Here is a 23,475-nt window from a genome sequence, read left to right as displayed (position 1 = left end):
GCTCCACTCCAAAACTAGCAGAGCCTGTAAAAAAATCACCAGCTTCATAGGACATGGGATCCGGCCCCATGTCCTCACCTGCTGAGAGCCTGCCAAGCCGCCTTCCTGCTGAAACCCCTCTTCAGGTTTCGAGCACCCTCACCCCAGCACCACCCTTTTATCGAGACCCCCCCCATTCCCATGTTGCGCTTTGAAGGGGCAGCATTGTCCACAGCACAAGGGAAAGGCAGGACAAAGAAACAGAGGCGCACAGAACGGTGCGGGGCCCCAGACGTTGGGGATAAAAGGCACCACCACCTTCTGTCAGGCGGGTGGCCGAAGCGGTGAGACTCGCGGGAGAGGGAAGTGCTCCCTTCATGGGGCTGCCTTTCATGTGGGCCGCTGAGGATGTCTGACTTTAACAAAACCCTTGCTGTTCCCAAGCATCCAGCTGCTGGTGACTGTGGGATTTGCGTAGCCTGATGCAGAAATGGCTTTGTGGGCCTGATGCTCTTTGGCACTGGAGGTAACCGTGTCTGTGGGGCTCTGCAGTCTGTCTGCTCCAGAATAAACCAGAATAACGCTGCCTATGGCCCCATCCATTGCCTGGTCCTGGCTGGCTGCTCAGCCTCCTCCTTCTGCCTCTTTTTGCAGAGCCTCTGCTATGCTGGTGCAGAACATATGCTGTGTTAGTGCTTCACAAGCCTTCCCAGCTCTTCTAACAACTGAAAGCAAGGTGGAAACACATCCTTCCCCTCCGCGCTGAGGCCCTTTCTTTGCTACAGCCACTTGGAAAAACTAACAGCACTAAAAGAAGGGCTTATAAAAATAATTCCGAGTGATTACCACTAAAGAATGTGAAATATTTTCATTTGCTTTTCTTACAAAGTTGACTTTGTTGCATTTATTCACAGGGAGTATTTTTCTTTCTCTGTGTAAAGGCCCCTGCAAAAATCCTGGGAGGATTTAGGGAGCGTCATACTCCTCAGTCAGACTTAGGAGAACCTACCATAGCCCAAAGGGAATTCTAATAGACCCGTTGATAAAAATACGTAGAATAAAGTTTATAGAGCTGTATATGAGGTATGCATGTGTTTGTGTGTGTATTATTGTTACATATATATATATGTAAAAAAAAATAGTAATGGAAGAGAATATGTATTTCCTGCAAAGACAAGTACTGTGTTAACAAATAAAATGTGGCACCAAGTCCCGTTGTGACTGGGCTGTGTTTCCCCAACATGCAGGCTCAGTGCCCTCACACAGCGAGCCAGGCTCGTAACGTTATCTGCAGTCTGAGAAGAAGAAGATGAGGACAAGACAACAACCTGGTGCAAACAGATCCCCTCCGCTTGCTCCCCTCCCAGTCACAATGGTGTTTCCCAGTAGCCGGCTCCGGCACTTGTGGCTGTTGGCAAAGCCTTTCTCCATCCGTCCCGTTATGCTCCAGGTTTTGGCAGTGGTTCTTCTTCCCCCTCCCCTGCTTGTATTCAATGCTGTTTGCTTTTCCACTTCCTTCCAGGCGTTTTTAAATAACTCCAGCAGCTTGGCTTTATGACTCCTGGTGCTCGTCCCAGACAGCACCCAGGGCTCTGCTGACCCTGTCAGGGGGCAGTCCCGGCGGAGCGGGAGCAGGGAAGGAGGAACACCTCCCCACACCCCACTGCAGCCAAAAACTATGCCAGAAACAGTCGCTTTGATTTGCTGAACAAGCAAGCTAATGACACACCACAGCTTCATAATTATGAGACCCTTAGCAAAAATCAGTATTCTTTACCTGGCTGCGAGGCACGCAAGGCAGTGCGCCTACTGTTGCCATAAATGTAATAATGATGTTGGCTAGAAACTAAATAAAGCAACGTCCTGTTCCTGATACTTTGGATTTTGTTTCTGTTACATCCCTGCTAATTCCTGCTTCCTAGCAAGGGGCTCCAACACCAGCCACTACACATCATCCTTCAAAAACATTTATCTGGAAAATGTTCCAGTCAGCTCTGATAGTATTAAGATTTTCTTGCTTTAAAAGCAGATGATAAAAATCTTAATATCCAATCAGGTGTTGCTGTAAATCATCAAAACTAGAGAGGGCTCCTGCACTGCCCAGGTTGGCATTAGCAGAGGTCAACCCAGTTTGACATCACCTGAATTCCCCAAAATTTCACATGCAGAAATTGTCACCCCATCCCAAGAGCCTGCCAACAGCACTGGGGCTGCCAGGCCCTGCTCCTCACCCAGGCGAGCGGGTGCTTTCCTGCACAGCACCGACCAAGGCGATGTCCTTGAGGACGTCCCCAGAGGAAGGCCAGTTCCTCCTATTCATGTCTGCTTGCTGCTGGTGCAGGTGTCCCTGCCCCAGCCCCATTGTCCGTTGTCCCAGCCTTGGGGGTTTGCACAAACAGCCGTTGCTGATGTCAAGCAGACGGTACATGTTTCCTTCTTTGGCCTTGAATAAACATATTTTTAACCATTTACTTCAGCAAGCTGCTTTTTAATTTTTTTTAATCTTTTTTTTTTTTTTTTTAAGTGCAGTATGCCAATTGGCAGGATTTGTGTTCTCCAGAAGATAACTTGCTTTTGTTTATTACCTAAAACAGAGGTTTATAGATGTGTTCAGCCATGGGAGGTTGAGAAACAAAACCACTTTTAACTTAGGAACTGGGACTTTGATTGCTTTTCAAATGGGAACATCAATCCAACTGAGAGGAAAATTCAAAAAGCACAGCGCATTAAATAGAAAACAATGGAAGTGTGATGTGTTTTTAAGTTACCAAAAACTACTCTCTTGCCAAAACTCTGGGTGCAAACATTTGCGTGAGCATCGCAGATGAAGATCTCACTGAAAAGTGGCAGGGGGCGGAGGGGGGGAGGTTTCCTGTCCATGAAACTGTAACCAGCCTGTAAACAGCTCCAGCAGGAATGTTCAGACATCTATGGGGCAGGGATGGCGGGGGGGTGGGGGGGTGGGGGTGGGGAATAAATAAAGCCAATGGAAAAACTTATTAGCAATATTCCTGCAAATCAAAGGAAAGGATCTGACACTGTGGTCAGAAGTTCTCTTCCCTGGGACAGGAGCCCTGACGTCTGTCTGGTTAGACCTCATACATATCCTAAGTATAAATATCACCAGGAATTAATTAATTACTCTGTTGGAATGACCTCTTAGATGTGCACCTATAAATTATTTTTGGTTTTGTCCATAACCCCAGCTTGGAAACATCCAGAGGAGCCACAGTTAGAAATGGCCATTTTTTGTCCATGGAACTTGTTCAGACAAAAAAATGCTCATTTGGTTTGCTGAAATAAATTGTCAGTTGAGCACTCAGCTTGTCTGACCATTTCAGCTGGAAAAAGAAAACATGAGCAGTGTTTTTATAAAAGCAAAGACATGTACTGGTTTAGCAGAAAGGAAATGCTTAAGAAAATTCCCCCCATTTCTTTCAGTAGGAAATTGTGAATAAACCCAGTTCGAGATGGCATTAAAGCATTTTTTTCCTCCCAATGCAGTTTTTCGCCATGGCTGCTGACTCAAAATGCTCCGTTTTGGAACATTAGCTGTGGATCCCTGCATCTTATTCTCATCTCAGACAGGAGTGACACCTCTGCGTCACCTAAAGGATGCTTCTCTCTTTTTTTTTGGTGAAGGCAGTGCCACCTGGTAACTTGCCAAAATGTAGGGTGCAGGAGAGGCTGGTGAAGGGGCTGCAGCTCCTGCCCCCTCCTCCTTTGCATCAAAGGTCTTTGCAACCTTCAGATGCGCCAAGAAGACCCAACACCCAGCACCAGTCCCAGCTGCTGGCCAGAGGACATCCCAGCAGCCAGGGCTCTCCCAGAAACACTGTACATAAACAGGTCTGGGGAGGAACAACAGAAATCTGTAGTCTTCAGTATTGGGACTTCTGGAAAAGTTTACGTTTAGGGTATAAAGGAGGGAAGTGAACAAGGTGGTTTCTTGTTTTGGTTCCTCGGTAGGATTGCTGTCACTTGCTACCGCCTTAGTGAGCTAACTCAGAACACAAAACCCAGGCAAATCAACAAATAGGAAGGAAAAGGCTGCCCAGGAAGGTGGTGGAATCACCATCCCTGGAAGTGTCCAAAAAATGCGTAGATGTGGTACTTAGGGACATGAATCAGTGGTGACCTTGGCAGTGCTGGGTTAATGGTTGGACTTGATAATCTCAAAGGTCTTTTCCAACCTAATTCTAAGATTACTGGAATGAACATTGAATTGATGGTTATGGTGGACACCTGCTAAGCAAAGAAAGATAAAACAGACTCACAGGTCAAGGGGTTAAGGTCTGAATGAGCTGCTGCAAGAGGGAAGCTCCCGGAGAAGATCCTGGGGATGCAGAAGGGCGGGCAGACTGCCAGTGAGGGAACCAGGATTAGCTTTTTTTTAAACTTGTTAGCTTTTTGCTCATTTACTATCCCCCCCACCTCGCACTACCACATATTCCAATGACTGTGCAAATAAACTGCCCCACATTACTTGAGATGTCCTCAATGTGCCATCAAACCACTCTACCTGACTGTCTTCATCCAAAGGCCTCCAAACAGCACGTGGAAAGTGCAAGGAGCACCGTGTCTGGAGACCCCATCCTGCAGTCCTCCCTTCTTCAGGGCAGTCCATTCATCTTCACCCTTTACATCACTGCCACTGCCCTGACCTATCTGCAGGTGCTGCTTGAATCCGCTTGAAAAGGACAGCTTTTTCAGTAAAATAAAAAATGACAGGTCCAACCCAGGACATGCCGAGGGGTGCTGAGATGTGCAAAGCGCTGGGCTGCGTAGGCACAGGGCTGCGTTGTGTGCGTGGCTGCGGCATCCCGACAGTGAGCACACCCGCCGCAGCGCTGTGGCGGAGGAGAAGTCACTGTATTGCCTGGCATCTCCTGGTCTGGAAAAGGACAGCCACAGCATGTCTTGCACCAGTAAATATTCAATTTAAATATTTAAAAGTACTTAAATTTCAATCACGCTACTGAAATACTTTTGGATCCTAAAACACTGTTGCGGAGAAGTTTCTTCAAGCCCTTCTAGGGGCTTTTGCGACAGTAGTGTTTGTTTAAATGTTACAGCGCGCTATATTTATATTTATAATGCTTTTGCACTTTCTCCAACAGCCTTCTGCAGAGCCACTGACATCGGTCAGACCCAGCTGATTCTCGACACTACACCAGCTAGGGGTCAAGTAATTAGCATGTTATTAACAGGGAGCATCGCAGCACCAGCCCTCACCCGCCTGATGCTGCGGCAGCATCTGGCCAGCACTTTCCCTGGCATGGAGGGTTTGATCCAGACGGCATCAGGGACTGGCCAAGCTTGGCTCTGTCCTGGCAGCCTGGACCTTCCCACGACCTAGCTCCTATTTCAGGCCTTGTCCATCTATTTAAAGCGCACCAAGAAGGGGAAAAATGCACTGGAGATGTAGCATGTGCATGGGACACCGCGCCAAATATTCAGTTTCCTTTAGAGGCTGATAGCGAGGGATCCCACAGCGTTTTGTTTATGCATGGTTATTTGTTTTCGTTTTTTCCCCTTTTAGCAATGCATGCTTGAAAATGGTCAGGCCCTATTAGGGATTAGAAAAGTCATCTGCTGGGGTGAGCGAGTAGATCAAGCCCCGGAAAATTAAAAAAGCAGGGAAAAAAGCAGGAACCCGGGTAGCTTCCCCTGCAGAAAAACGTTGGTGGCTGAAGGGCAGCACGCCCCTCTGCAGCCAGAGCTTTGGGATGGGAGCGAGGAGAGGGAAGACAGCGAGGGGACCGGGGCCGGCAGCAGCGAGCAGGCAGCTACAGGAAACTGCAGCCTCCGGTGATAAATAGGAGACCGGGGAGCACAGGATGCGCGTAGGGCGAGCGCGGTGGGGCGAGGGGATGTGAGCCGGCGGCTGGCGTGTCCTTCCATCCGTCCCTTCGTCCGTCCAGCCGGCGGGATGGCCGCGGCCCGGCTGCTGCTGCTGCTGCTGCTGCCGCTGCTGCCGCGGGGCTCCGGCGGGGAGGAGGCCGAGGCCGAGGCCGAGGTGGTGTGCGCCGGCACCGCCTGCTACACCCTGCACCGGGCCGAGCTGGGCTGGAGCGCGGCCCAGGAGCGCTGCCACCACAACGGCGGCAACCTGGCCCCGGCGCGCGGCCCTGGCGAGGCCGAGCGGCTGCAGGAGCTGCTGGCCATGGCCGGCTGGCTGGACCCGGCGTGGATCGGGCTGTCGCTGTCGCGGGGCCGCTGCGTCCAGCCGCAGGAGCCATTGCGGGGCTTCGCCTGGGCAGCCGGCGGGGACCCCGGCAACTACTCAGCCTGGCTGGCCGAGCCGGCCGTCACCTGCCTCAGCGCCCGCTGCGTCAGCCTGCGGCCCGCCGGGCCCTGGGGCCCCGCTGGCTGGGCCGACCGCCCGTGCCGGGCGCTGCTGCCCGCCTTCCTCTGCAAGTTCAGCTTCCGCGGGATGTGCGGGCCCCTGCCACTGGCCGGGCCCAGCCGGGTGGCCTACACCACCCCCTTCGGGGTGCGCAGCTCCCGCCTGGCTGCGGCCCCCTTCGGCACGCTGGCGGAGGTCACCTGCGAGGGGGGCGAGGGCCCCACCTTCGCTCTCTGCAAGGGGCCGCTGGAGGGGGGGCGGCTTCGCCTGGCACCCCCCCGGGCCCCTCTGCCCTGCCGCCTGCGCCCACCGCAACGGGGGCTGCCAGCACCGCTGCCTGGAGGCGCCTGGGGAGGCCCCGCGGTGCGCCTGCCACCCCGGCTACGTCCTGGCCCCCGACATGGCCTCCTGCCTGCCCGAGGATGCCTGCCAGCCCAACCCCTGCCAGGGGACCTGCCGGACGCGGCCCGGTGGCTTTGAGTGTGGCTGCGAGGCCGGCTATGCCCTGGCACCCGATGGCCACAGCTGCCTGGACATGGACGAGTGCCTGGCCGGGCCCTGCCAGCACGAGTGCCACAACACGGCCGGCAGCTTCGTCTGCCTCTGCCGACCGGGCTACCAGCCGGCTGGGAGGGATGGCCGCCTCTGCCGCGATGAGGATGAGTGTGCCCGGCCTGGCATCTGCCCCCAGCTCTGCCTCAACGTCCCCGGCTCCTTCCACTGCGCCTGCCAGCCCGGCTACCAGCGCCAGCCCGGCGGTGGCGATGCCTGCCTGGACGTAGATGAGTGCCTGCGGGACCCCTGCCCCGGGCCCTGCCGCAACCTGCCCGGTGGCTTTGAGTGCCTCTGCCTGCCTGGCTTCGTCCTGGAGGAGGATGGACATGGCTGCCGCCCCGCACCCACCACCGGAGAGGAGCCCACGGGGGCCCCCAACAGCACCCTGCATACCACAGGTGTCCCACGGACCACGGGCACCCTGCAGACCACAGGCAGCCTCCAGACCGCAGGTGCCCCATGGACCACCGGCATCCCCCGGACACTGGGCACCGCCACCGGGGCAACGCTGCCAGCCCCCACGGCAGTAGGGTCAGCGCCCGGCCCCGAGCACAGCACCGACGGCCCCCGGCTGCTACTCTACTACATCCTGGGCAGCCTCGTAGCCATCCTGCTGCTGATGGCCTTTGCCCTGGCCCTGCTTGCCTGCAGGAAGAGGGCGGCCAAGCGGGAGAAGCGGACAGCCAAAAATGCAGCGGACAACTACTGCTGGGTGCCGGAGCAGCCGGAGAGCCATAGGGTGGGCGGCGAGTGCAGGTAATGGTGTCCAAGGCAGCAAGGCGGGGGGGCAGAGCCTCAGTGACAGAGAACATCTTTTTCACAAACTGAAAAGAAAAAGAAAAGGGATGGGGATGGGGACGGGGCGATGCTGTCTGTTCAACATGGCATGTCCGGGAGCCTGTTCTGGGGTTCCTTGCAAAGCGGGAGCTGATCTCTCCTGCAAAGGCAGGTCTGGGAGCTGGGTGGGAAGGCAGCCCAAATCAGCCCTGCGGTTTACAAACCAGCCACCGCTGCGGCGAGAGAAGGGTTAACTGGGACAGTGCTGCCAGGTGGAGAGAGGGAATGGGATTGAATTTGCCTGCCAAGGCTGCCCCTCAACTCTGCAGGACCCCACTGTGCTTCAAAATAGCAAATTATAAGTTTTGATTTGCCTTCCAAACTGGTTAATTTCATTTTTCATTTGGTCTCCCCTACCTGTATTTCAAATGCCAAGGTGCAAAAGCAGCAGCTTCCCTGCCCCATCCCTGCACAGCCCCCCCAGCCCCCCAGACTTTGTCATCCAAAAGCAACACCAGTCCCCCTGCTCTCGCCTCCCTGGCAGCAGACAGCCTGCTTTCAACCCTCGGTTTTGCCTTGTTCTCATTGAAATAGGTTTGAAATTCTTCTGTGTTCCACCAGGGCAAGAATTGGTCTCTGCAGTCACAAGCAGGGTTGTTTATTTTTATTTTAATTTAAAAAAAAAATTAAAATGTCACATCAGAGGTAACTGAATAAACCTTTTTAAAACTACAGCAGCAGAGGGCTTCTCCAGGGGAGCAGGCACTGCCAGGTTAGCGGAGCTTTCATTCCTGCAGCTCCCCAGGCCTGGGTAGGGAGTGCAATCACGCTGAGTACTGGGGAGGGGGGGGGGGGGCAAAACCTCCACCCCCCCATCCCCGAGCGCACACAGCATGGGGAGTGCTGTTCAGCTTGGCCTTGTAGATGAGGGGCCAAGACCAGAGGATATATGGTAAAAAGGTATGAAAAACTGTGCTTAGAAGAACCACCTCTGTTTCTGGTGTATTCAGCTTAAAACTACTTGCAAAATATGGAAAACAGTGCTCCCCTTCAAATGCAGCTGGATGAGAGACTGGATTTTTCCTGTTGGATCGTACTTTTTGGGTAGAACCCCTTCCCGAATGCCCAGGGTCCAGGCTGTGTGTGTTTTCCATTCCTCCCCCTGCAAAGAATACACTGGATGTTGTATATTTGCTAATTATTATATATAAGACTTCTAACCTCGCTTCAAAGCAAATGCTTTCTCAGGGCAAAGTTGTTCCCCAGTTTTCCCCAGGTACCCAACTTCAGAGGGCTGTTTATACCGGGCCATGCCTGACAACGAAGCCTCTTCGAGCAGTTCCAGCGTGAATCCTCCGCAAAAAACTGAGTGGCACAGAGGCAGTCCTGCTTGCCATCAGGCAGTGCTAGCTTCATTATTTGCCCGTGCTCTACAAGGCAAAAAGGTTCTAGAGAAGAACAGACATGTGATTTGAACGGCACATAGGTTTCCTGAGGTTTCTGCTCGTTTCATTGTATGCTCGAGGCTTAATGGCTGCAGAAATGGGAACTGAACACAAAGGAGTTTGCTGTAGGCAGCGACCTGCATCCTGTTCTTCCATGTGTGGAGGAAAACCCTTTCCTGCTGTTTTTTCTTGTCTTCATGTCTCCATTGTAAAATTAAAAGAACGCCAAAACACAACACCACAGGAAAATGTAGCTGATAGAAATGTTTCTAACGTTCTGTCTGCGCTTCCTTTTCTCCACACAGCGGCTGGGAGAAGCAATGAATGCAGCAGTGGCATTCTTAGAAGTCCCACTGAAAATTCATGCCCTGTCTGTGTTATGACAAGCTGGCAAAGCATTTCAAATACACGAATAAAATATGCAAATGAGAAACCATACCGAAATTGGCGAGACAACCTACATACATAAAATTATGCCTGCGCTGTTGGGCTATGCCGACTCGGGGTCTGCGTGAGGAAAAGGCAGTCGCAGCACCATGCCTCGCATTGCAGGGCACTAACTGCTTGGTCTGCTTTATCAAAAGCTGAGGTGTTTTCCAGATGTTAATAGTCTCGGGGTCTTTCTGCCTTATTTTTCAGTTAAGTTATCAATTAATTGTTGTATCTAACACTTATTCCACTATGAAAAAGGGAAAAGGAAGCGTAAACAGAGGCTCAGAGCTGGTACAAATCTGAGACGTGCTATTTATTCCAGAATTCCTCGCTAAAACCTATAATCCTGATTTCTGTTACGACCTTTGTGTATTCCAGTATGCGTACTGTATTACCAGTGGAGTACGGTAGTGAGTCCAGCCTAGGGAAGGCACTACTTTGTGCCTGGGTTTAGTTTGGGCTCTCTCGGGTGGATTATTTCCTGATGTAGCATCCTTCACCCTGGTGCAGTTACACCTGGATAATGTCATCTCTCCCTTTCTTCCTGCCACGAACCCAGCAGGAACGTTTTGATCCATGTCCTCGTTAGAGCGTTATCCAGGGCCCCATGAATCCCATGGACTGAAACAAATGTGAATGGCACCAGATAGTTTGGTACCCTGTCTTAAAGGAGACAGGACATTCATCCTGGCCCAAGGTGGTTTTACCGTTGTGCCTGGGGCAGCTACCTCTGCTCCCTGTTCCCTCCATACACATGAGGTGCCATTATAAGCAAGACCTATACTGTCCTGCCGTCGCCGTGGCAGGACGGGTTAGCCAACATGTCCAAAATGCTTGTAGATATCAACTGGTTTGTAATGAAGTAAGTGTTATATTCTTACGGTCCAGAATTAAGACACTCCTTGTCCTTCATGGCAGCGGCACGTCAGGACTGAGTCGACTTTGTCTTTGACTAAAAGGATAAGGTTATCCCACACATTGAATAACACCATATGTTGCTTTTCTGATGAAACACCAATAAAATCTAAATAGAACGCGTCTTCAGTGGTTTTTAATACATATATATGATATCAAACTCTATTATTTATTTCGTACATGTAATCCTTGCATTTTCTACAGCGGTGGATGGTGCTAACAGAGCCTCTGTCCGCGCTCATCCCTCATGCAGCAAAGTCAGTGGGGTCTCATGCTTTCATAGGCACTGCTGTCCTGAGGGAGGGCCATCCACTTTGTATCTACCAAGGCACTGGGATGATCTCAGTTGGATCCTGAGTCCACAAGCAAGTGTGGACTCACTTGAGTGAGTAAACCCATGAGCAAGGTCGTAAGCCCATAAGCCAGGTCCTAAGCCCATAAACCAGGTCCTAAGCCCATGAACATGGTCCTAAACCCACGAGCAAATTCCTAAGCCCACAAGCAAACCCGCTGATTTCAGCCTAGCTCTGCATGAGGGCAGAGATCTGGTTTTCTGGCTCTGATCAGCAACCGGACACAGAAGCTCCATGAATTCAAGCTGCAGGACTGCTGGCAGCTAGAGCTACCCCCATGGCATGCACCAACAAAGAAAGGCCATCCTGAACAGGGAAAGGGTCTCAAAGATGGGGGAAAACCCCCTCAACAACATAAACCCCCATTTGTTTCACCCATGCCTGAAGTAGCATTCATGCGGTGTTTCATGACTCATTGATATTTGCCTGGAATAGTGTTTAAAAGCAAGAAAACCCTAAAAAAAGGACACTGCGTCTCATGATGGATGTTTGGTGCCTCTGACACATCAGACTACAAGGAGCGTTCCCAGAGCTGTTCTGCCGGCCGCTGGCCAGGTAAAATTTGCTGGCAGAGCCTGTGCAGGGAGCAGGGGGTGTCCCTGCCAAGCACAAGGAGCTGCCAAGGGTGGGATGATGGTGATATCTTAGCAGGAACGTTGTTGCCAGCCAAAATGTGGCAAGAGGCTGCCAGCCTGCTGTTACCTCTGATCTCATTTATCGTGCTGGGCCGAGGCTGGGGCACGCTGGGTGGAGGGCCCCCTGCAATAGGCTCCCCGCTAACCCGATAAACCAAAGCCAAGCAGTGCAACATGCTAATTCTGCCATACCCCATTTATAATTTTCCCCCATTTCCAGGAAAGGTGCTGCAGGGAAACAGCTCCCACCAGAAGAATTTAGAGGAAAGGTACTGACTAAAGTTAAAATATTATCTACAAAATACCATGCTTCTGCCTTCAAATTGCACAGTCAGCCACTGCAAAAACAGATGCTTTAGATGTCTGTTCATTTCCTCTTTTTATTATTTTTATCTTTTAAATGTTTCTTGGCATTTGGCTTTCCCGAGCCCTTTCAAGGCTGCTAAGTGAAGTTCACGTCTGGCCACGCAGATTCGAGCAAGGCTGGTGACAACGTGTCGGGGGAAGGAGCCAGCCTGCGTCAGAGCAAAGATGCTACGGGAAATTTCCTAAGGGAAAACCCAGCCTCGGGGGCCTCGAGCTGCTGGGCAAGTGCATGTCTCAAGGATGCTGCAAGGGTCAACAGAAAGCTGATGGTGAAGGATAAGATTAGCCCCTAGATAAGCCAAACTTCCAGCCTTTTCCCTGCTGGGGTCCTGACAAGGTTTGCCTCACCTCTCCATTCCCTGTAAATGGAGCTATGTGCTTGCCAGCCCTTAGAGAAAATGCCAATTAATTCGGCTGCGCTGGCTTGGGGCAGGGGCATGGGGTGGCACCGGGAGGGGGGGGGTATGGGGGGGGGGGGGGGGGGCGGTGAGGGCAGGGCACCGCGTGGAGGTGATGGTGGGAGAAGAAGTCACACACTTGCCGTGCCAGATGTCACAGACACCCAGCCTCAGGAAGCTTTAATCCCTGTGGGAAACTGCATCGGCTGCTTTCCCTGGTTGTAGTCCAAGAATTAACATAAAACTATGAGCCAGAGGGAAAAAAAAGTAGCAGGCGTGCTTGCAGGACCTAGTCCAGCCCTACCACTGCTCCCAAGCTGCATTTTCTGCACCCAGGCTGAAAACTGTGGCCATAGGAGACCATGGAGCCACGCAGGCACCTGTGGAGAAAACATTTTCCCAGTTCTGGCCGGGAAGAAGGCTCACTCACCACCAGGCCTGAGCCCTCCAGCCCTGCCTTCTCCAAAGCCATGGTGGACAAAACTCCCTCCAGGCAAAACCACAACTAATGCTCTTAATTGGTGTGCAGCCAATTAAGCATCCTCAGGACGGCTGTGCAGCAATGCCCCCTTGCAGGTCCCCATCCCGCCCAGGTGCCTGCCCAGGCACTGAGTCGCATTTTTGGATGAATTAGTTTGTCCACCGCTACCTGGCCTTGAGATGTTTTTCCTCTGGTTCAGGGCAGGGAAATCTGCTTTTTCTGCACAGATTGTGGCGGCAGCGCGGCGGGAGCAGGGCTCGTACGCCCAGCCCACACAAGTCGCCCAACGCGGGCAGAAGGGCCCAACCGGGCTTAACGGTCCCAGGCGGGACCAGGGCAGAGCGTGCGCCCACGGAAAGGCACATGTGTGCTGCTCAGCGCTCTGCCCTTCAGGCTTTGGTCATCCTGACGTAACAATTTGAGATTATATTGTTATGTCATAGTATAGTATATTTATTATATTTATTGTACTTTTATATAAATTATATCTATTATATTACATTACAGTATAGTATATTTATGATATTGTGTTATATTTATTACGTTAAATATACTTATTATATAACAGTACAGTACAGTATAGTCTATATACATTTATTATATTACATGAATTATATTTATTATATCACATTACAGTACAGTATAGTAATTATATTCATTATATTCCATTACATTACAGTCTAGCATAGTACACTTATTATATTTATTATATTACAGCACATTACAGCATAGTATATTTATTAGCCTTATTGTATTTATTGTACTTAGCTTAATTATATTGTATTACATTCAACTATTACATTATATTACATTATATTAAACTGTGTATAATTATCAGCATCCTGACATGAGGAACCTCATTTCCAAAGCCCGAGGACCAAGCAGAGAAGATCCGTGACACATAACCGCAGGTCAGAACTATTCAAAATACCGGCCGGCAGCATTCCTCTGCCCGAGGGTGACAGTGACATCCCCGTGAGTCAGACCCAAGCAGAGCAGAAGGTCGCCGTGGGTTATCGCGGGGGGCAGCCGTCGGGGGGCCAGGCGGGTGGCGGCAGGAAGAGCACCGTGAGTCAGCCCTGCGCCGCCGCATCACCACCGCCTGCCCTGCTCCGGGGCCACGGAGAGAAAGGGTCATCTCAATGAAAAAAGAGTTATTAAAACATGGTTAATCTCCTTTCTCCTGCTCAGATTATCTTTCCCCGTCTAGTAGCGAGACCAGCCCGGCAAACTGTTGTCAGCAGGGCAAGGACATCAGTGGGATGACCTGAGTAATCGTTGTTTGGGGAGTACTGTATTTTTTCCTGGAATTTTTCAAAATATTTCTCATCATGCAGCCTTGAAAAGGAGAATTGTAACCATTTTTATAATTACTTCTTTTGTTTTTGTTTTTTTTTTTAAAAAAAAAGAACAGAAAACTATCAGGTTTTTTTCCTTTCCACCCATCACATTCTGTCTCCTTTCTTTTTCTGTTGTTTGCCCAGACCATTCCCCCCTTATTTTGCTCTTTTGTTTCTGAAAACAGACAAAAATGAAAAAAGAAAGAAAAAGAAAAAGGAAAAGAACAGAAAAAGGAAAAGAAAATGAAAAAGGAAAAAGAAAAGGAAAAGAAAAAGAAGGAAAAAGGAAAAGGAAAACACCACCAGAAGTGAAATAAAACCCACAACTGGGGAATGACAGGTTTTACTAAAGCAACGCAAGGTCAGCATTACCAAGCCCTCCTGGAAGCTTCTGGGAATTATCCCCTGTGCATGTTTTGTGGCGATGAAGAGCAGCTGAGCTCTTCCCAGACAAATGATTCACGCTGGCAGGAATGGAATCTTAGGGGGAGACGCTGGCTTATAGGCTGAGGTTAAGGACCCCTGGGCTGACCCCAGCCCTGCGCCATGCCCCTGCCTGCCCCTCTCCTGGGCGAGCATCCCTGCGGGCAGAATCACACCCATAGGCTTTTGTTTCCCGTGCAGGTGAAGGAGCTGGAATTTTCGAGGGTTTGGAAGGATAGACCGGAATGCTCTGTAGGCCAAGCTCGGAGCTCTCCATCGTTCCTCCTGCAGTTGAAAGGAAAATAGCATTTCCTTGGTACTCCCCTTCCCAGAGCGCCATGGATGAAGGTGTGAAAGAGGCCAAAGATGGGCAGGGGGAAGGTGTCTGATAAAGAGCACGAGCTCCTCTGTGCCCATTTCCATCAGGCTAGCTTTGCAGCTACCGAGCTACCCAGCAGCACAGTTTGCCTCGTGATGGCTTTTAAAAATATATATATTAAAAATTATTATTTTTATGGTATTAGTTATATTTATTATTCAGGATTATTATTACTCTTTTCCCCATCTTTCCTTCTCTCCACAGCACCGTGTGAGCTATGCGAACCGCACAGGAAGAGGACAAGACAAACATACAAGTTTAATAAAGTAACCTACTCGCAACCAGCGAAGGGAGGAACCAGGGATTTGCTGCTCCGCAGGGGATCCCAAGGGCTAATTGCAGTGACTGAGTCTTTCGGTAAAAACACCGGTCTCAAAATTGAAAAAAAAAAAGGGTCAAATACCCTTTCCTTTGAGAGGCGAGGCTTTGGATGTTTGCTTTTCATTTTTGTTTTGCTCTGGGCTGTTTCTGACAGCAGAGGCGGATCCTGCAAAAATAAAAAGCATGGAAAGGGTACAGCTGTCCAGAAAGCAGCAGAGGCGCCTGTGAGGAAGGGGAGACAGGACCCTGGGGGTGAGACCCCCAGCACCCTACAGCCCCCGACCCTCACTGCCTTTGAGGTCCGGAGGGATCCTTGTGGTGTGCAGCTGAGCAGCAGCTCCCTTGGAGGGGATAGGAACGACTGTGGTGGAGCTGGGACCCCCGGCTCGGCGAGGCAGGGGCTGAGCAGTGCCGGGCAGGCTGGCAGGGACCCGCAGGCCAGCTGCCCGGCCCCGACAGGGCGTCCCCGCTGGGGTAGGGGCTAGTGGGGATGGCATGGGGGCTGCCGTCAGTGCTGCTGCCATCGCCATCTCCTGTCAGCTTTGCCATTGCCGTCTGATGTGGGCTTTGCCATCGCCGTCCATGTCAGCTTTGTCATTGTCATCTAACGTTGGCTTTGCCATCACCACTTTGTGTCAGCTTCACCATCGCTGTCTCACGGTGGCTTCGCCGTCACCAGCCATGTCGGCTTTGCCATCGCTGCCCACGTTGGCTTCCCCATCGCCACCTCACACCAGCTTTGCCATGGCCGCTGGTGCCAGCTGCGGGTGCTCAGCAGGCTTTGGGCCGGTGCTGAGCGCGGGGGAGCCGATGCTATACTGAGCCGGGGCGCTGAGCCGGGGGGGCTCCATCGGGCTGCCTTCCCCCCCGGGGGCCCTTCGGCCAGGGAGCAGCCCTCCGCCGCTTGCTCTCCCTCGGGACAAGGCAAAAAATGGCTTTTTCCCGGCGCTGCTCAGCCCCGGAGCCCGGCTGCCGGCGCGCCCCGAGAGGGGGTACCCTGGGCAGCGCTCGGCTCCCCCGCGCCCCCCGCTGACCGCCCCCGGCCCCCGGCTGGGCGGGGAGGAGCCGGCGGCAGGACGGGGCGGGCGGGCAGCGGGGCGGGGGGGGGGGAGCTCGGGGTGGGCGGCAGCCGGGATTTACCGGCCGCCCCCGCCGCAATCAGTCCGCGCGGCGGCGGCGGCCCGTCCCCGGAGGCGCTTCCTTCCTGCGGCGAGGGGCGGGGGGTGCCGGCACCGGCTATAAATGGGGCGGGCGGCCGGGCCGACGGCGTGCCAGAGGTTTGCCGTGCGGGCCGGCCCGTCCGCCCGCCCGCCATGCGGCGGCTCCCGCTGCCGCTGCTGCTGGCCGGGCTTGCGCTGGCGCTGGGGCAGGGGCGGGAGCCGGAGCCGGGGGGGGAGCCGGGGCCGGCCGCCCCCTCGGGCGCGCAGTGCCTGGAGCACGACTGCTTCGCCGTGTTCTGGGCGGCGCGGCCGTTCGCGGAGGCCAGCGCGGTGTGCGAGCGCGGCGGCGGGCACCTGATGACTGTCCGCTCCACCGTGGCGGAGGACGCCATCGCGCTGCTGCTGCAGAGCCGCGGCGGGCGGCTGTGGCTGGGGCTGCGCCTGCCGTCCCCCCTGCCCTGCACCGAGCCGGGCCAGCGCCTGCGGGGCTTCCAGTGGGTGACGGGCGACCGCCGCACCGACTACTCCAACTGGGCGCCGTCGGGGCGGCGGTGCGGAGAGCGCTGCGTGACCGTGTCGCGGGATCTGCGCTGGGAGGAGAGGCGCTGCGAGGCGCCGGCCGACGGCTTCCTCTGCGAGTACAACTACGCGGCCAGCTGCGGCCGCCTGCCCCCCGCCGAGGGGCTGCCCGTCACCTACACAACCCCCTTCGGCGCCCGCGGCGGGGACTTTCTGGCGCTGCCGCCCCGCAGCGCGGCCATCGTGCCGGCCCTGGGGCTGGAGCTGCGCTGCGAGGAGGACGGGGAGGGCGAGGGGCCGCGCTGGAGCCGCGCCGAGCCCGGAGCCTGGCCCTGCCGCCTGGCCGCCGGGGGCTGCGAGGGGGCGTGCGGCGAGGAGGGCGGCCGGCCGCGCTGCTCCTGCCCCGACGGCAAGGTGCTGAGCCCCGACGGCCGCGGGTGCGGCTCGCCCTGCGCCGGCGCGCCCTGCCAGCATCACTGCGTCGTGGCCGGCGCCTCCTTCCTCTGCATGTGCGAGGCGGGCTACCGGCTGGCCGCCGACGGCAGCAGCTGCGAGGACATCGACGACTGCGCTGCCGTGCCCAGGCTGTGCGAGCAGGTCTGCGTCAACACCGAGGGCGGCTTCGAGTGCCATTGCCAGCGTGGCTACGAGATGGTGGAGGGGCACTGCCAGCCCCTCTCCCGCTGCTACGAGGCACCCTGCGAGCAGCAGTGCGAGGACGTGCCCGATGGCTACCGCTGCAGCTGCTTCCCGGGCTACGCCATCGACTCACAGAAGCCCACCCACTGCCTGCTGCACTGCAACCGCAGCCAGTGCCCGGCCCAGTGCGACCCACACGCCCTGGCCTGCGAGTGCCCCGAAGGCTTCGTGCTGGACGACGATGCCAACAGCAGCAAGGTCTGCGTGGACATCGACGAGTGCGACATGAACTTCTGCGAGCACAACTGCACCAACCGCCCCGGCAGCTACGAGTGCCACTGCCACGCCGGCTACCGGCTCCACAGCCGGAACCACTGCGTCAAAATCCAGGAGGACGACAAGGAGGGAGCGTACTCTGGGGACGGTGCCGGGTCCGAACCCCCAGTGCCCATCCCCAGCCGGACCCCGCCGAAGGTGGAGCGCCTCCACCCTGGCGTGCTGGTGGGCATCTCTGTGGGCGTCCTCTCCGCAGCCCTGGCTCTGCTGGCCCTGGGCTACCACCTGGCAAAGAAGCGCTGCAGGCCCCCTGCCACCATGGATTACAAGTGCAGTGGCCCCCACGAAAAGGAGATGGGACTCCAGCCGGTCACCTTGGGGTGTGCCGTCCCCAGCCAGAAATTGTAGGGAGAGCCATCAGGATGGAGGGGGGTGCGGATGGAACTGGGTAGCATTTACCTCCCCCCGCCCTCGTGGTTTTTTCAAATGAGAATTTGGGAAGCGCCGTGATCAGCCCCACTGCCGAGAACGCTCGCTGCTTTGCAGCCGACTCTTGCAATACTCGTGCCAGAGAGCGGCGAAGGTGGAGGGCACGGAGCTCCCTGGCCGCTCCCTTTGCGGGTGGTGGGCATTCGGCGTTCCTTTTCTGAGACGGCGGGAGGGGCAGGGAGGGGCGAGCTTCAAGCACAAACCGTGAATGTGTTCCAGGAGGGACGTCTCCGGCTGGAACGGGCTGCTTCAGTCCCCACCAAGCATGGGACCGAGTGGCTGCTCAGGACGGGAGGCTGCCGTCCCCGAGCCCCCTCCCCGGGCCGGGGGCATGCTGCTGCACTGGACGGGATGGCAAGGGACAGGGATGCTCCTGCTTTTGTATGGGCTTGGTTTAGTTTGTTTTTAAATTCGTGGGCGATGGAAGAAGGAGCAAAGATCTTGTGGTCGGCGCTCTGCCACACTCCTCTGCGCCCCTCTGCCTTGCCAGCAGAGCCCTGGGTTTTGTCCCTGTCCCCATCTTTTGCCTCTCATCTCTGGCAGCTGAGCACTTTTCACCTTAAATCGCTCGCTGGGGACCCTGCTGAGCATCACCGTGCGAGGGCTAAAATCCCTGATTTCTAGTCCTTCTTACTGTTTCGGGGCTTTTTTTCAGGGGTGCAGAGCCGAAACAGGAATACCAAGACTGCCAGCGTCATTTTTATCCATGGTAGGAAAGGCCATTTGCAGTCCTGGCGAGCCTCATGCTCCCCACGCAATTTCTTCCGTGATTTTCTGCTACTGTTGGGTTAAACCCTTTGATTGCCTTTTTTTACAAACCCGCTTGACTGACCCCTCCTGTCTGCAGGGTTTTCTCCTGGTTTTTCCCTTAGTCGGGGCTGAGTCTAACCCATGTTGAGGCTCACGGCAAAACTTTCCCTGGTGCGCAGGATCCAGCCCGCTGCTTACTTTCCAGCCACACACTGGGGAGGGGGGGGGGGAATAAATCTGGAGAAGTATTTTGATGTGCTTTTCCAGCTCCATCGTTGGGTCGGGAGGCAAGGGGCAGCTCTGCAAAGGCAGCCTGTTGCCGGGGCGGGGGGTCCTGCTCCAGCAGCCGCCATGGGGTGAGGCCAGCAGCTGTTGGTGCGGGCACAGGGCGAGCGGCGCAGCGGGTGCTGACAGCTTTATGCCCGTGAAATATCGGCCTGCAGCAGCAGTTGGCTTTCCCACAGGAAGTTTTGCAAGCCTGGGGTCAGAGCTTGGGAGGGCTGGATGCTGCAGAGGGGCTGCGGAGCTCAGGGGGGTTGTGTCCCCCAGCCTTCCCCCCACTTGCGTGCTGACTGAGCTTGCGATCACGCAGCGTTCACGCCCCCCCCACCCCAGAAGGACAGAGCTACGCTGCAGCCTCCAAGGAAAAGAAAAAGATATGCATTGTACGAACCATAGCTTTCCTAATGTAAATGATTCCACCCACTGTTTTATACACCCGGCACATTTGTAAATATTTATTTATTGGAAATATACCCTACGCAATGCACAATCACATGGTGATTTTGTGTGTAGACCAATAAAGCTTTTACAGTCTGGTTTATAGAAAGCTGCTAATGAAATATTCTTTCTCCCCTTCCCCAAAACAAATGGTTTGCCTCACCGAGCATTGGCCCATCTCGCAGCCAGAGCTCCAGAAGTCACAAACCCTGCTGGAGCGAGATGAAAAAAAGAAAAAAGAAAAAAAAAAAAAAAAAGGAAAAAGGAGTTGTGGGCTCTTAGTGGAGCATCAGGCTGAAAACACGCCCTGCCCATTATTTTGCCTGTGTGATTAAAATAGAAGGAATGAGCCATAAATAATGGAGGATAACAAGAATAACATTAAAAGGACCAAGTTAAAACCAAATAAGCTGGAAATGGCTAATTTAATGCTACCTCAGCATGACCAAGCCGGTAGAGCCCCGGGGCTGTTCCTCAGCTGAAGTTTCTATGGGTTTGTGTTTCAAGTACCACTAGAGGTGATGTTTACCTGCGGCAAAGAGCGCGGGACTCTGTTCTCCTGGGTTTTCTTGTGGAAAATGCAGTTTGGTCCTGTGTGTCCTAAAATCCCTTTGCCTGGGAATTTGTGGGGGAGGTTTATCGGTGGGACCAAAGTTTTTTCCTTTCCCCAGTAGCTGGAGGGAGGCTTGGGACGCCCTGGAGCCTGCCAAGGCTCAGGTTGCGGAGTCTCAAGCTCTCATCTCAGTTGCTCAGATCCTCCCTTTTTTTTTTTGTTACAGAAGAGGAACCCAAAGGGGTCAGGTTGATCCTGTGCTCTCCTCAACCTTCAGAGCTGGCGTCGAGGTCTGGTCTGGTGCTACCCCCTTGCTCTGCCATAGATGTAGCGGGGCTGATGGGCTTTCAGGCTGTTCCCCGTCTTTCAGAGCATGTCTCAGGGATGGAACGGGCAGCTTGTGTTTTATTATCCCAGAGGGGCACGTGCCCCGTGGCTAGTTGCCCTTCACCAACACATTTTGAAATCCTCACCATCCCTGATCCCAGCGGAGGCTCCTGGGTGCCGAAGGTAATGGCAATAGTTACTCAGCCAATGTAATTAACTGTGTCACAGGCCAGTCTTATGGCTTTTTATTTTGTTGAGCTGCAACAGCACAAGTGGGGACTGGCGGTGCGGGGCATGGTGGCGTGTCCCCTCTTCCTCCAGGGTCCCCTTTGCCCATGCCGGGTGGAGATGCCCACGGGGACTGGTGAGGTGTGAGGGCACGCTAGAAGGCAGTGGTCTTTGTGAGGAGGGGTCCGGGCTTGCAGCAGGGCTCAGGGTGCACGGGCTCCTGCTGGCAGGGCAGGGGTGGGCAGACGCAGCCCTTGCCCTTGTCGTCCCCCCGGGGAGCGGCACAGTAGTCAAGGGGTTCTTCCTCCTCCTCTTCCTCCTCAGCAGCCCCCTCCCCAGTGTGGCAGCAGCAGAGGCTGGCGTCGAGGCAGCGGCGCAGCACGCCGTGGAAGGAGTGCCGGAAATTTTCGGAGAGGAAACCATAGAGGATGGGGTTGGCGCAGCTGTTGGAGTAGCTGAGGATGAGGGAGGCATTGTTGACGGTGGCATCCAGGCGGCCGGGCAGCAGAAGGTTGACCAGCTGCACCACGTAGAAGGGCATCCAGCAGACCACAAACATGGCAACCACCATCAGCACCAGGCGCGTCAGCTTGCCCTCAGAGCGCCGGCGCTGCTGCCAGCCCACCCGCTGCGCCACCGCCCGCATCTTGCCCACAATCAGCAGGTAGCACAGCCCCATGGCCAACACTGGCAGCAAGAAGCCCAGCAAGGTGGTGTAGACCACAAAAGCTGCCGACCAGGCTGGGCTTGGCCACAGGAGGTTGCAGGCCACGGCCTGGCCGTCGCGGGTGGTTGCTGTACCGGCGAAGATGGGGATGGGCGAAGCCACCAGCAAGGAGAGGAGCCACACGCCACCATTGACCATCTTGGCCACCCGAGGACGGCGGTAGGTGGCTGCCCGCAGTGGGTGCACCACTGCGATGTAGCGGTCCAGGCTGAGGACGGTCAAGCAGAAGACGCTGGTGAACATGTTGAGCCCATCAACACCCAGAACGGTGCGGCACAGGGCCCGGCCGAAGGGCCAGTGGTGCAGGGCGGCTGATGTGGCCACGAAGGGGATGCTGAGCATGAAGAGTTCATCGGCAATGGCCAGGTTGAGCAGGTAGATGTTGGTGGCTGTCTTCATCTTGGCATAGCGCAGGATGACGAAGATCACCAGGGAGTTGCCCAGCAGCCCCAGCAGGCACACCAGGGCATAGATGCACTGGATCACCACCATGCCTGCTATCTCGCCCGCCTTGCCGCCCCACTCCGCCTGCCCCTGCTGCCGGCCAGCTTCTCCCGTGGCCGTGCTGGTGTTGGGGGGCACCTCGGAGGCAGCCCAGCTGGATACGGTCCAGAGGGGCACGCCGGCCGCCTGGGCCCCTGCCGGCAGCTGCTCGGTGTCGGCGTTCATGCTGGGAGGTGGTCCATGGACGGGACACCACCGGGGATGGGGGCCAGCCTGCAGGCAAGGGCACAGGCAGAGGGAGAAGGGGATGAGAACTGCGCCGCACAGCAGGTGCAAAGCATGTCCCCTGCCTTCCCCCTTGGATTGTAGCCCCCCCTGCTCCCTCCATCAACCCTGCGCCCTGCCCAGGCGTCTTCCCCTCAGGGCAGCAGCGTTGCCCGCTGGGACAGAGCACTCAGGCTCTTCGGGGTCCTAGGGGCTGCAGCGTGGGGTGCCGTGCGTGTGGGCACCTCGGCCGTGCGGCCTGGGAATCTGCCGCCAGCCGCTGTAACGCACTGCTACAAACCCCAGGGGTTCCATTAACCCCTGTGGGGAATGAACAGAAGGAGGAGGTGAGCTGGACATATTTTACCTCTCGGTCCTCCAGGGACTGACAGAGCCTCCCTCCTCCCTCCCGGGGGGCGGCGGGCAGTGCTGGGAGCTGCTCCGGTGGGATCCACGGCAGGCTGTTGGCAATGCAAAGTCCTGCTTGACCCGAATTAGATGACCAGAAGGACTCGGACCTTTTAAAGAAAAAGACAGACCGCACTTGCCGGGCGGGAATACAGGCTGCTCTGCCTCCCCCCATCACCTACGCCACGCAAATCAGCTTCCCCGTGACAAACAAAGAGACACAACGCAAGCTGCTGGTTTAGCTCTCCGCTTCCCGATGGAAAATCACGCAGCGGACGTACCCGGAACGCTTCTCCCTCCGGTGCGCGGTGCTGGGCTGGCTGTGCCCCCGGCGGGGGGGACGCAGCATCCTCCGGGGCTCCGCCACGCTCAGCCGGCGCTGCGGCGGGCGGGATGCGGCAGCCCGGGAGGCGCGGCGGGGCGGGAGGGATGGGGTCCCCCGCGCACCCCGCCTGCGCATCCCCTCGCACCGGCGGGTCCCTGCGGGGGCCGCCGGGGTGTCCCCGCCCGGGCCAGGCAGGAGATGGAGGCAGGTTGCCCTGGTGACTGCCAGCAGCCCGCCCCCTGCGCTCGCTCCCGCATCCCTCCCGCGCATCCCCGCATCCCTCCCGCGCATCCCTGCTTTCCCCCTGCCCAGCCCTTCCCTACCGAGCCCCCATCCCACCCACTGCGAGGCAGAGGGGTGCAGGCAGAGAACCCCCGGCTGGCTGGTGGTCCCCGCTTTGGTGGCGGGAGAGAAGCATCTCGCAGCACCAGGCCTCAGAAACTTGGGGACCAGGAGGCGGTGGGGCCCGAGCCTGGCCCCAAAATTGGTTGTGCACTG

The 23,475-nt window shown here is 55.5% G+C and overlaps 2 protein-coding genes across 2 annotated transcripts; one reads left to right on the top strand and one right to left on the bottom strand.

Annotated features, from left to right (window-relative positions):
• Positions 1-5,651: 5,651 nt before the first annotated feature.
• Positions 5,652-19,806, top strand: THBD (thrombomodulin). The gene is given in 3 exon segments (XM_040612215.1): positions 5,652-6,580; positions 6,582-7,642; positions 16,311-19,806. Coding segments are annotated over 3 exon segments (3,570 nt in total). The 5' UTR covers positions 5,652-5,911; the 3' UTR covers positions 18,151-19,806.
• An 866-nt stretch (positions 19,807-20,672) lies between these two features.
• SSTR4 (somatostatin receptor 4) lies at positions 20,673-23,195 on the bottom strand. Its single transcript, XM_040612074.1, has 3 exons — positions 22,934-23,195; positions 22,612-22,762; positions 20,673-22,253 (listed from the first exon to the last, which is right to left on the bottom strand). The coding sequence occupies exons 1-3, from the start codon at positions 23,110-23,112 to the stop codon at positions 20,964-20,966; spliced, it is 1,620 nt and encodes a 539-aa protein (XP_040468008.1). The 5' UTR covers positions 23,113-23,195; the 3' UTR covers positions 20,673-20,963.
• Positions 23,196-23,475: the final 280 nt, after the last annotated feature.

The sequence above is a fragment of the Falco naumanni genome, chromosome 12, assembly GCF_017639655.2.
Source record: "Falco naumanni isolate bFalNau1 chromosome 12, bFalNau1.pat, whole genome shotgun sequence".
NCBI classification, from domain to species: Eukaryota; Metazoa; Chordata; class Aves; order Falconiformes; family Falconidae; genus Falco; species Falco naumanni.
The sequence above is the reverse complement of the archived record's forward strand: the minus strand, read 5'-3'. Positions and strand labels throughout refer to the sequence as shown.

Excerpts from the sequence above, each read along its gene's own strand:
- SSTR4 (XM_040612074.1), bottom strand. The coding sequence starts at position 23,112 with ATGCGCAGGCGGGGTGCGCGGGGGACCCCATCCCTCCCGCCCCGCCGC. Across the intron at positions 22,763-22,933 it reads CGGAGGGAGAAGCGTTCCGG|GTCCGAGTCCTTCTGGTCAT; the intron begins GTACGTCCGCTG and ends TTTCTTTAAAAG. Across the intron at positions 22,254-22,611 it reads AGTCCCTGGAGGACCGAGAG|GCTGGCCCCCATCCCCGGTG; the intron begins GTAAAATATGTC and ends CCTTGCCTGCAG.